The sequence below is a fragment of the Ceratotherium simum genome, chromosome 17, assembly GCF_057802395.1.
Source record: "Ceratotherium simum simum isolate JZ-2026a chromosome 17, ASM5780239v1, whole genome shotgun sequence".
In the NCBI taxonomy this organism is placed as follows: domain Eukaryota; kingdom Metazoa; phylum Chordata; class Mammalia; order Perissodactyla; family Rhinocerotidae; genus Ceratotherium; species Ceratotherium simum.
Window position 1 is genome coordinate 46,139,252 of NC_141916.1, and position 14,031 is coordinate 46,153,282.

At 34.2% G+C, this 14,031-nt stretch overlaps 1 protein-coding gene across 4 annotated transcripts in view; it reads right to left on the bottom strand.

Annotated features, from left to right (window-relative positions):
* Nucleotides 1–14,031, bottom strand: part of ATF7IP (activating transcription factor 7 interacting protein) — a 122,670-nt gene that overhangs the window by 62,693 nt on the left and 45,946 nt on the right. For 3 of the 4 annotated variants that reach the window (XM_014791339.2, XM_087442713.1, XM_087442715.1), the window contains 3 exons: nucleotides 8,301–9,826; nucleotides 2,642–2,725; nucleotides 1,291–1,436 (listed from right to left, as the gene is read on the bottom strand). In XM_014791339.2, coding sequence (XP_014646825.1) covers nucleotides 1,291–1,436; nucleotides 2,642–2,725; nucleotides 8,301–9,819 — 1,749 coding nt within the window. In that variant the 5' untranslated portion in view covers nucleotides 9,820–9,826. The remainder of the gene's footprint in view (nucleotides 1–1,290; nucleotides 1,437–2,641; nucleotides 2,726–8,300; nucleotides 9,827–14,031) is intronic. The other variant, XM_087442714.1, reaches the window with a different exon arrangement.

The following is a 14,031-nucleotide window of genomic DNA, read 5'->3' on the forward strand; positions in this document are numbered from 1 at the left end:
TGCTATCTGCTGAAAGCCTCCACTTCTACATATATAACATCTATCACAGAAAAATAATACATACTAAACATAGAAAATTTTCAGAGAGTGAAATTTTAAAAATAATTTGAAATTGAACTTTTAATATTTTCTTCCCAAACCTTTTATCATGATTTAAAGGAAATCAGTTAAAGAAAAAGACCAGTTTTTAAAATTTCTAATCTATTGCAGACAATATTTTTGTGAGACACTAAGAATGTCACTGCACTATGAAATTTCTATAAAACATTTCTAAATGCCTACTCACAACTTCCATATTTATCTCCTTATGGACCCACAACAGGACACATGGTGCATGTCCATGGACCATACTTGAATAACACTGTTCTAGAGGAGTAAACCCTCACTACACATAGAAGTTTTCAAAATTATTCCACATAGCTATCTATACAGAGCTATCTAACAGCGCTATGCGACAGATTAAATAAACATTATTATCTCCATATGACAAATAAAAAGACTGGGAGGAAAAAAAGCCAATTTTCACTGCCTCACTATTCCTTTTTCTAGTGCAGATATTTATATTGTGTCTTAGTGGAATAACATTGGTCTAAAACCTAGATTATTTATAATTTCATCATTAAATCTATAAGACCTTAAAAAATTAATTTCACCTGGATTTCATATTCTTCTCTTAAAAAGGCATTTGTCATAAATATTCGTGAACACATTTTGAAAAACATATTAAAATAGGGCATATTTTCAGTATTTCTATCTCTAGGTTAGCAGATATAGGGGGAGGTTTCCAAAGCCTGTACTTTAAATACTCCCTTTTCTCTAGTCCTAAAGCCTTGTCCCCACCATTTTAATACTAAGCCTAAAGTACACAACAAAGATTTTCTAATGTAGGGACTTACAACGATGAAACCAGCTTATTATAAAGATTAAAATGCTAACATATAACCCTTTGTTTCCACTAGAATAAAGTTCAATATAGAAGAAAAAATAAAATCTGCAAATTGATATTCAGTTTTCTTACTAAAGCAAATAAAGAAAGAAGTCATCACATCTCTCTTCTATTTTGATAATTACTACCATATCTAAAAAAAATTATGTAGCTTTAAAAAAGTCAGAAGAAATTTTAAAATTAAATTATTAAGGATAACAAGCTCAACCACTATCTTCAAGTTCTCTCTTTCCATGAAAAACCTGAATATATCAGTAAAATACAGAATAATGTCAAAAACCTAGAAGAATAAAGATAGGAGTGCTTTTTATTTAACACAGCTCTTAACTAAAAATCTATAACACCTTTTGTAGCTTCTGGTTAATATCTCCTTTGGCTGTAATCTTTACTTGAAATTCTGCCTCATACTCTTCTTCCATATATCGACGGCGTTTGGACTGGACATTGTCCATGTCCTCTGATTTAGAACGTTTTCTTCTGGAAAATTCACCTGAGGAAAAAAAGCATAATGATGAGTCAGGTGTTCAAATATATATATATAGACCTTAATGCCTATTCTCCATCCTCAGCAAAATATTATTTCTAGCTATCACAACAGCATTCTCAATTATTTTATGAATTGTTTTTGAGATCAGAAAATTAGGTAAGTAGCTTTTAGCTTCAAACTTGAAATGATTTTCAATATGCTAAATAAGAACTTCCTAATGGCTAAGCAATGTACAATGTGATCATAGAACATTCTTTCCTTGAAATCTCATATTAAGATAGAAAATTGCCTAAAAATATGAACATGAGATTCGAGAAGAAACCATCTTATTTTCATTTCCTTTGCTAAATTTTATAGTGTACATGAATCTTTTGACAAAATACAGTATTCATTCTCATGTCACAGATTTCTAACAATATGCATAGCTTTAATTATTTAATTCTTTCTCCTCAGTAAATTTAGGAAAAATTCTTACTTAATCATCAGCCTTAGGAAAATAAGATGATAGTTATTCTTAACATAGCCTAATGAATTTCAAATATATAAAAATAATAAAATTAATGTCATTATAAAAGTAAATTAGGTAAAGAATAGATACTGAAAGATCTTCAGTTAGAAAATTTCAAATACTGGTAACATTCACGAGATCATAAGCAAATTTTATCTGGTTTCTTTTCCAATATATAAAAAGTGAAAATACTAAAATCTACACACTTATTTAAAGGCAAATGTCCTTATGTGACCAGAGCTACCCCTCTCCACTTCACTCTATATCCTATATCTATATCTATGTGCCGGTTTTTTAAATCCAGTTTTACCCTCTGACTTCTCTTGTAATCATAACTTACATAGTGATACATGGAGAGCAGTATGACAGGGAGAGTTATAGAACCCAGGTTTCCTAGCTTCTAGTCCAGTGATCTTCCTATAAACTCAGTGATACTCAGTCCCATCATTCCCCCTCCCCATGAAGCAGAAGAACCTTAAGTAGACTGAGAGACACACTTCCATTCACTTATAGCACCCCAGACAAAATTCTTATAGTCCCATGCTCTAAACATAGATCTAAATGATTCAACTGTGGCTTACTTAAATCGCAAAATTTTACAGTCATCTCATACACAGAAAAGTACATTCCACAGCCTTAAAAGCAGAAACAATGAATTACTATTTTTCAAACTAGCTCAGGTGTTTTTGTACATGCTTACTTTTCTCAGAAGGTCTTTCATCTTCATGTATTACTTGCTCTTCTTCCTCAGGTTTGCTGTTCTTTTCATTACTTTCTACTTCTGCTGTGACAAAAATAGATAAGGAAATCTTACTTCCATTAAAATTCATAGCAACTCATCATAATTTATACTTTTGGTGTAAGTAATTAATAATCTTTTATGAAATCAGAGTCTCAAAATGCAAAATTTTGGGAATATAAAAGGAGCATGAATTGGTAGAAATGAATGACTAAGTCCACTTTCAAATGTCCCTGCAAATTCATAATAAACTCTTAACATGAAAAAAACTTAATAGCATAGATTTTAAAATAAAAAGTCTTACTTAGTAATTTACTGTCATCAAAAGATTAGCAAAACGTGAAAGCTACTGTAAAGCACTTAGACTCCTTTATATTCAATTATTAAAATTAAAAGTGGTGTGACAATTATAAAAAATTACAAATTACTGGCAAATTCCAAACACCTAATATTTTGACCAGACAGCTTGAACCATTATGTTATTTTAATGGTTATGGGATAGTTCATAAAATAGGAATGGAAAAGCTATTCTAAAGATAGTAAAAGTTTTACTTATAAAAGTAGCTACTTTGATACCAGTGCCAACAACTGAGCTAGGCGTTTGACATATATTACTTCATATCCTCAATATAATCCTACACTATAAACAGTATTTTTGCTATCGTACAGATGAGTAAAGTAATATTCAGAAAGGTTAAGTAATTTTCACAAGAGGCATATAAAATATAACAATTAAAGAGTGCTACCAAGAAATATTGCTAAACATGTCTATACAATTGTGTTGTTATAACAAATAAAATCCCAGAGGTACCAGAAATGGCCTTTGGTCAATCACTCTGTATCTCCTCAACTAACTTAATCATTAAATGGAGAAGAACAAATCATTAATAGGTTTGGGTTTCTATTTTTCCCCTTATATCACTGCAACTGGCTCCCCAGTGACTTCAATAAAGCATGCTATGTTTCTTCATATTCTGCAACAAAAATTAAGCAATCATAAGGTATATAGCACTATATAAAGATTTTGATATGGCATTTCTTCTTCAACACCAGGGTTTTAATCCCCATAGCCCTGATGGTAGAAGCCAAGGTTAAAAAAACTTAAAAGACCTTGGTGAAAATAGGTGTAGACAAGGACCACTGATAGACGTATTAAGGTTCTTACAAATATTTTTTTCACACTAAGATAAAAACAATAAAGCTGTAAAACAAAACAAAAAAGCTAATACAGTACATAAAGATTACTAAAAATATGTTTAAACTTTAAAATAAATGAGCATTAGAAAATTAACTTTCCATTTACGTTGCTATGCTCATTAGAAATGTTTTAAGATCTCATCACTCAACCCCAGTTTCAATGAAATGAAGATTTGTTTTGCTTCTTTATAGATAGCAAACTCATTACAGAGCATTTTTTTCTATATATAACTATACATTTCCTGATTTTAATATCGAGGGTGATGACTCCTGAGTTTCCTAGTCCCCAGAGTTTCCAGAAGCACAGAATAACTGGGTTGCTAGAGATGAAGGTTTACATAGTCTTTATTTAGCAAATCGTCATATCACCCAAAGAACAAAATTAGCCATGGCTCCAATTAGAGTAACTGCAAGCGAGATCAGCCAGAACACAGCAGAGCAAATGGGCCTGCCTCTTTTATACTTATGTTAGCTCCCTCTCCTCTTATAGATATGTCAAGCTTAGCTTGAAATTCCTTCATTTTACTCAAAAATCTCCTCCTATCACCCAATTTCCATTTTCTAGATATGCTTAGAGGACATGACTGGATTCTCAACATTTAAATCAAAACACTCATTGGGATTTTAGAAAAGACACACACAGAATTAAAATGTATGCTCAAGTTTTAGTCGATGGAAAGAACTTTGGATAAGAAAAATGGTATTAGCAGATTCTACAGAAAGAAGTAAGGCCCTATATTTCTTTAATTTTTTTTCACAAAGCCTCCAGAGAATCTGAGTGGACCTCCTTCAACTGAGAATAATAACCAAAGGCCCAGGGACACAGACATTTTTATATAATAATTTCATGTAATTCTTGGGACTCCTACAACTCCTCCAAATATTTAGGTTAAGACTGCCTTTTTTAGAATCTGTCTTCATTCACAGATAGTTTTTGCTATAATCCCTCTGGTCTTAAGTACAGTCACGTGCCATTTAACGAGGACATGGTCTGAGAAATGTGTTGTTAGACAATTTCGTCGTTGTGCAAACATCATAGAGTGTACTTAAACAAACCTAGATGGTATAGCCTACTACACACCTAGGCTGTATGGTACTAGTCTTATGAGACCACTGTCATATATGTGGTCCGTCGTTGACCAAAACGTTATGGTGGCGCATGACTGTACAGCCTCATTACAAGTTGGCACATGTTCATATACAGTTCTACGTGTGGTATTCTTTCCTTTCAACCAAACTAGACAATAAGCTCACTAAGAGACAAAGACAAAAAAGACGCCCCTGGATTTAACAACATTAACATCAATGTCACTTCACTGAGGACAATCAGGAGGGTGCTTAGCCAGGTGGAAATCAAAATTCAATTAAGTTAAAGAGTAAACAGGAAGAGAAGAACTGATGCTAGCTTTGTTAACATAACTTGAAGAATGGCTCTGAAAGAGATGGAACAGTAGCTAGAGGAGAGTACATGGTATGGAGAGTGCATAAAAGGTATATCTGACGTGTGTACCTCCTGCAGTGTTTAAACTTTCCCAGAGAGAAATCTTTATTTTCCTAGCCTTCTTAAACAGACTATGATTTTAATCATTTAGTGAGTATCAGTTATTATATAGTACTATGTAACAATCTGACAGTGTCTTCAGGCCTACTAAGTTATAACTGTAATACATTTTTAGGTCTTTCTTTCACCTTTGCAAAATTAAACTAGCTTTTCTATTTGCTTTCTGATATCTTCCATTACTTTTTGTTGCTGCTCATACCCATCATAACTGTTATATTTAAAATAAATTTGCAAAAGAATCATCTGCAATGACAGAGGGTTATGTTTTCCTATTAGTACAACACATAAGTGTTAATAGTTAAGAGGGAAGAGTCAGACTTCAGAATTTCTAATTTATAATTCTGTGTTCTGAAAACATTAAAAATTAGTCAAGAATAAAGAATGTGAAGAAAGTAATACCTCAGCAGGTGCACAGCAACAAATATGACATGTTAACAGATTCTGCTACCATATAAACAGAACAAAATACAGTTTAAGAACCAATGAAGAAACTATACTTCAACCCACAGTACACAAAATTTCCTTTGGGGTGGGGCAGGAGGGAGACAGAAAAAAAAAGTTTAGTTACCAGCTAAGAAATTACATCTATTACCAAACTTACTCTGCTAATAGTACACAATCAGATACAAGTCTAAAAGTAAGTAACCAAAAATAAACCCAACTTTGAATTTTCAAAGTATGTAACATGGATAGCTTAATATTAATCTCTTTGCATTTAACAGCATTGTTTTGGAGGGATGGTCTCCAATAACAAGACACAAAAGTAAAATGCATAAATTCATTAAATAATAAGCTGCAACTTGCTATGACTTTCTTATACAGACTACCAAAAGGTTTTTTTAAGGACTTGCCCCAATACCACTCTCTATATAAATATTTAATGAATGAATGAGTGAAGTTCACCCTAAACATTGTTACCTATTATCTTTCCAAAATGTAAATTTCACCCTGCTTGAAATCATTCAGTGGCTCCCAGGTGCTATCAGAATGCTTTAGGATTGTAAACAAGGTCCTCCATGATATACCTTTATTACCAATTATTCATTAACTCCACAAATATTTACTGAGCACTTACTATGATCTAGGCATTATTTTGGCCTGATGACGGTAGCTCAGAGCAGGGGCAGAAGCAGTGAAGATGGTAAGAGACTGGATTCCAGATCTATTATGAAGGTAGAGCCAACAGGATTTCCTGATGGATGGATATGGATTGGAAGGAAAAAAATAAGAATGGCTCTAAGGTTTTTGGCCTGAGCAAGCAGGATGGAGTTGCCATTAAGAGAAATTATCTTCATTAAAATCCTATGTTATACAGATAGCGAAAGGCAAGTGCTTTCCTGAATAAATCTTATAGTCTCATAAAGTTACCCTCCTCTCAACTCCCAGAATACCAATTTAACATTATTACTGTGTTCACAGCCTTGTGTTTAATGGCGTGGTTTTAATTCTTGTCTGCAACCTGAGGGCAAGTACTATATTTTATCTCTAAACCCCTAGAACCAAGAAAAGCCTGGCCTGTCTCTCTATACAGGTTTAAAGAATGAATAAATGCTCTTTGGAAATGAAGTCATCTTTTAATAATAAAAAAAATCTCTGCTTAGGGGGCTGGCCCCACGGCCGAGTGGTTCAAATTCCGCATGTTCTTTGGCTGCCCAGGTTCGCGGGTTTGGATCCTGGGTGCAGACCTACACCACTTATCAAGCCATGCTGTGGTGGCGACCCACATACAAAATAGAGGAAGACTGGCACAGATGTTAGCTCAGGGCTAATATTCCTTAGCACAAAAAAAAAAAAAAAAAAAAAAAAAACTCTACTTCCAAAAGCTGATATGATATATTGAGGAAAAAATCCTCTATGTCTCCTAGGCCTGCTTCATTTTTTTTTAATTTGAACTAACCAGAAACCAGATGCTGTGTTTCATGCTATAAGGTCACTCCTCTCACAGAGCTCTATGTATAAGAGAATGTGATACAATAGGAACACAAAAGTACTGACGCCAGTCTGAAAGGAATAGAGAAAGTTTCATACAGGAATGATGTTTGAGTTTGACCAAAAAGCAAAGTAGGATTTTTCTTTCTTTCCTTTTTCTCTAGGAATAATAAAAGAGATGAGAAAGACAGGCACTGAGCAAATAATCAAGTTTACATACCTTTTATATAAGGAGTTTGGAATTAACCTAAAAGTAATAGGGATCTAACAAAAGAGAGGAATACAATCAAATAAAAGAGATTTAGGTTATAGAGATCATTCAGAAAATGAGGGGGGAAGAGAGTAGGCTGGGTAAACAAGAGGGCTGAGGAAGGAAATGGATGAAGTCTTCATCAAATAGATAATCAGGTTTCAAGGTTTCTGGCTTCTGGCAATAGTTGTGCCATTCCCCAGACAAAGAATGTTAAAAGAACCAGATGTCAACGGGAAAACTGTAAAACATAATTTGTTACTCTTGAAGCAAATAAACTAGTAGGCTTTTAGATTCTAAATTATTTAGTTACTAAACGATAGCAAGAACAATTGTGAGGACTCTGATCAATTATGCATTGATTTGAAATTGTAATCTCATAGTGTTATGTTGGTCTATTTTATCTCTCTTTCTAGACTATAAGCCCTTTAAGGGCAGGGGCCATATTTCCTACTTATTTTATTTTCCTTCTTAGCACTTCACATAACACTGCTCAGAGAGTGGATACTTCGTAATTCTGAATTCTGTGAAGTTAAGAATCTACGAAGTTAAGAGTTCATTCTAGTCACCATCATTCTCAACTTTCTTTGCAACTAAAATAAATTTAAAACTTTATAAGAATGTTTTATTAAGCAGTTTATCAAAGTTAATCAAAATTTTTAAAATTTAAATAAAATGCTAACCTGGAGAGCATGTCTCATTTTGTGATATAACTTCAGACTCATCTTTTTCACCCGAAATATCCTCTTCATCAGAGAGGACCAAAAAGGCTTCTTTTGGCAAACTCTCACTACTTTCTTGTTTAGATGGTGAACCAAAAGAGCCTTCCATCTTCTCTTCCAAATCTGGATTTGTCTCATCAATTGGAAGGATAGAAGTTTTAGAAAAGCAAGTAAGTTCATCTTCAGCAGGTGCAAGTTTTTCCAAAATAGGAATGATTTCATCTGTCTCCAAAGAATCTGTATTTTCTAAGATATTCTCATTTTTGTTATCTTTCATAACATTTTCACTAATGGTTTCTGGAAGGTCTTCTGCAGAATTCTCATCTTCATTCTTTTCACTTTGGTCAATTTCCATACTGCTAGATATAGCCTCCTCTCCAAGAGCAGGTTCTATGATAGCATCTTTCTCCACCTTCTTTTCATTTTCAGGAGGTAGATCTGAACAAATAACTGTGTCATCTGTTTCTAGAGTTTCTCCATCAGCATCAATATTACTATCAACTTTATTTTTCTCATCAAATGAGAAAATTTGGTCTAACTTTTCATCATCCCTATTTTTTTCAAGAAAATTATCACCTTTATTGCTACTAAACTCTATATTGTCAGTTTCAGGAACTGGTTCACAAACTGGTACAGAAGTTGGTTCAAAGGTGCGATCAAAGGCTGATTCAGAAGTTGGTTCATCAGAAGTCGGTTCATCAGAGGCTGGATCACCAGAGGCCAGATCACTAGAGGCTGGATCCTCAGAGGCCAATGTTCCAGAGGCTGGATCACCAGAGGCTGAATCATCAGAGGTCAGATCACTAGAGACTGGTTCACCGGAGACTGGTTCACCAGGGACCGGTTCACCAGAGATCAGCTCACCAGAGACGGGTTCACCAGAGACCAATTCACCAGAGATGGATTCACCAGAGACAGGTTCACCAGAGGCAGGATCACCGGAGGTGAGATCACCAGAGGCAGGATCACCAGAGGCGGGATCACCAGAGGTGGGATCACCAGAGGCTAATACTTCAGAAGCCAGATCTCCAGAGGCTGAATCTCCAGAGGCTGGATCTCCAATAGCCAGATCATCAGAGGCTGGATCAGAAGCTGGTTCAGCAGTCAGTTTAGAGGCTAGTTCAGGAGTTATATTATTAGGAGATGAAGGTTCACACTTTAAATCATCATCTTGCTTGTTTTTTACATTAATATTTAAGGTACAGGGTGTTTCTTTCCATTCTGATTTACTTTTTTCAGAGTCAAAACAAAGTTGTTCAATACCATTCACCTCTTCTTTGTCATTAATATAATCCATATTTTCCAAAGGTGAGGTTGGGTCCAAATCTCCATTTTCATGGTTGCCATTTAATAGCTTGACATCAGTTTTCAACAGTTCTTCTTTGACCTTGTACACTGCTTCAAGTTGTTGACGATCACTCACTCTCATCGTTTTTCGAGCCTTAAAGACTTTTTTTTGAGGTTCTTCTATACCATCCATTTTGAACCTTGAAAAAGAGAAAAAGAGAGAGTTTAAATAGTTGATTAAACAGAAGCCACCTAATTACAGACTTACTGTAAATTGATCTTATAACCAAGCAGCACTTCATGTAACTTTGAAATAATAACTAATCCTTGCTTTGTGTTAATTTTCCTATTTATTGGTTTTATGTAATATAAAATTGATAATAGGTACAGTCCATAGAAGATCGATTACTAGGAGGTATTAGAAAAAAAGTGCCTAGTTTCTAGTTTTCATTTTCAGTCAGCTACTGGATTCAGAGTCTGGAGGAGACACGTAAGCATTAAAAAAGTTGATAAAGTAAAAAAGTAGACAGAGAAAGAAAAATAAAAGTACCAGAGAATGAAAGCGGTAGGGGAATGGGAAAAGGTAAAGAGATAAGGGAAAAAAGAAGGGACAATTAAGGAACATGTAAAGAAAGATTACATTTGCAACCAGGCATATCTAGATTAACAACTATAAATATATTAACAAGAAATTACCATAAAGAAAGTGAAAAGACAACTCATACAATAGAAGGAAATACTTGCGAATCATATATTTGCAAATATTTGACTTATTATTTTTTTTGACTTTTTTTAATATATTGCAGTATTTTTTTAATATATTGCAAATACATGATTTGCAAATAATGTATCTGATAAGAGACTTGCATCTAGAAAGTATAAAATGCTGCTACAACTGAACAACAACAATAAAAGTAACACAATTCACAATTTAAAAATGGGCAAAGGACTTGAACAGACATTTCCCTAAAAGATATACAAATAGCCAATAAGCCAACAGCCAATAAGCAATAAACATCAAAATATGTTCAACATCAATAGTTAGCAGAGAAATGCAAATCAAAACCACAATGAGATAACACTTCACACACACCAGGATGGCTATAATCAAAGAGAATAACAGGTATTGGCAAGGATGTGGACAAAGTGGAATCCTCATGCAATGCTAGTGGGATTGCAAAATGGTGCAGCTGCTTTGGAAAACAGTCTGGCAGTTCTTCAACATGTTAAACATTAATCATTAATTTTAGATCTTTCCTATTTTGTAATGTACGCATGTAAAGCTATAAATTTCCCTCTAAGCACTACTTTAGCTGCATCTCACATTTTGATGTATCCTATTTACATTATTGTTCTGTTAAAATATTTTCTAATTTCCATTGTTATTTCTTCTTTCATCTACGAGTTACTTAGAAGTATGTTTCTTTAAAAGGTAATATATTATGACCACATGAAGCTCATTAAAAAAATACAAAATTGGTTTCATATTCAAAAATCAAGCAATGTAGATTACGAGAGAGTGTCATGAAGCATTATGGCTTTATTTCAGACTCAACCAAGGTGTCCACTTGATAAAAATACATTAGAGCCCTAAGCCCCAATACCACAGAATGTGATCTTAAATTCAATAGAGTCTTTGCAGAGGTAATCAAGTTAAAATAAGGTCCTTAGGGTGTGTCCTAATCCAATACAATTGGCGTCCTTATAAAAAGGGGAAAATCTGGACACAGACGCACACAGGGAGAACATGTGTAGACTGGAGTTAGGCTGCCACAAACCACAACTGAAAGAGAGGTCTGGAACAGATCCTTCTTTATGTCCTTCAGAGGGAGCACGGCCCTGCCAACACCTTGATTTCAGACTTCTAGCCTCCAGAACAGTGAGACAATAAATTTAAGAAAAAAAAATTCAAGCGGTGTAATTCACCACATTAACAGAACAGAGGATGAAAACAAAAGATTAGCTCAACAAATACAGAATATTCATTCATTTGACAAAAACTCAACACTGACTCAGATGCTCTCTGTCATCATTTCTATGTTAACGTCTAGCCAGTGCAGTAAGGCAAACAAAAGAGGGCAAGGATTTGGTCCTGGAGAAAGACACTGTCATCATTCTATAGTGGAATAAAAGTCCTTTAAGAACTAAGAGGTAAAGGAGGAAGAAACCTGCTTTCATATTGGATATTCACTTACCATCACCATTACCAGTGGGAATGACACTTGCTTTGGCTGGAGAAGGAAAAAAGCAGGCTCTGACATCTGAGAATTTATCTGAGGCTCCCAGTTAGGCCTCAATGTTATTATAAACTGACTTGATGCTTACAGCTAAGCCATGTTGTTTTCCTTTTGGACATAAAACCACCTCAACATTCAAATTAGACAAGGTCACTGTGCAACCTATAAAATACCAAACATCTCCCTCTCTGACCAAGTGATGGCTTGGTGACAGCTACTTCTTTATCAACTGCAGCTTCACTCTCACTGTAGTCTGTCCTCCCTATAGATAAAATTTATTGAAATACCCAAGCACAGAACTGCCCCCAAACTCTGACAGCACCCAATCCGGAATGAGGCTGTACGTCTTCAAATCCTCCCCAAAATAATCCAACCTATTCTATACTACAACCAAATTGTATACTAGGGTTTTTTTCTAACAGTCTCTTACTGATGTGCCTCACAGTTTCCCCATGGTGAGCATTCTCCCTCACTGCAACAAATAATAAACCCAACTTGTTCAGTTACAGGTGTGTTCTTACTGTCCCATTGTTCCTTTGGCTGAAAGGCATAAAACAACAGCCTGCTCTATTGGCTAGAGACCAAAACAGCTTGAGAACCTACCACTTTGTCACAGTACTTCTGGGTTGTGGTACATTAGGCATTCATTCTTTCACTTTAAGCCAATTACTTACAATACATTTCTTAGTCTTCCTAGCCTTTTAAATTATGGAACTGAGTAAAAACTAATTATAAAAATGATCTTTCAACGGAACAGAAATTTCAATGGAAAAATATCATAGGCACTATTTTAAGGGTTATTAATTGCGGTCTAAAATTTAAACAAGTTTTTTCCCACCCACTATCCATTCCAAACTCATGCTAACTGAAAAATTTTCTGCAAAGAAGATACAACGCAAATTTTATAGTCACTTTTCCCTGCTGACTCCAAACATACAAAAATAATTCAATTTATAATATAAGAAGTAAGGTTACCTATATTTTTCAAATACTGGAAAAAAAAGTATTTTCAAATACTGAACCGCAATTCTTTTGGATTTTGACCTCATAATATCTACACCGCTCATCTGTTATATGGATAGCAGGCAGGTATTGCCAGTTGCATTAAAAGCATACATTCCTCTAAAAAGAAGTATATTTTCCTAATTTTTAGTAACCCCATTAAGAACATGAATTCTGCAGACAAAAACATGGATTCGAATTCCAGCTCTCCCATGTACTTACTAACTGACACAGAGCAAGTTACCTAACATTTCAATGTTTCATTTCAGCTACCTGAAACTAAATAATACCAGTACCTGCCACAGAGGTTGTAGTGATGATTAAATGAGAGTCTATATATTAAGCACTTAGAACATAGTAAGCACTCAATAAATGTTATTATCATAATTGTCTATGTTTATTCAGAACGTTTTTAGGTATAAACTAGAGTATCTGAGACAAATTTCTCTTAAGTATTTTTGGTATTTTGTATATGAATTAGAAAATCCAACATGTAAACATCATGTTTAATATTAAATTGCCACCACCAAATAACATTTAATAAAAATAAATATTATCCAAGCAAGCTGGTTTTATCAACAAAATTGCCATTCAATTCAGTAATAATAAAGTACTGTACAAAGAATTACAGAATAACTACCATCTATACCCACAAGGGAGCACACTACAGTCATTTACCAGATCTTTTATGGGTTCTAAGTATAATGAAAAACAGACAAAGCAATAAGGAAGTAGCATGAACAACCAGTTCAAACTAGTTCAGCCATATCTGTGCAAACCAATCAACAGTAAGTTTTTAAAAATCTATTTTGCATAAGCAAACTATATTTAAGAAAGATACCCATTAGAGAAGGGTGTGTTACCTGCAAACAAGTCTCCATGGCTGTATTACCGGAACAAAACATTTCTAAGAATCATTTTAAATACCATCACCTGGAACTGAGATGCCATTCACAAAACTATTCTACAAAAGAAATATTTCTTTAGGTGGGAACACTAAAATCATGAAGCTCTCATATGACTGAAATTCATTTTCACAGGAAAAAGCATTTATATTTTACAGCAGAAAATGTCTGCCATACCTAACAGTAAATGTGTAAAATGTGATTTAACTACTTTCTCCTGAAAACGTTTTTTCAGGACAAAGATAGTCAAAAAAATGTATT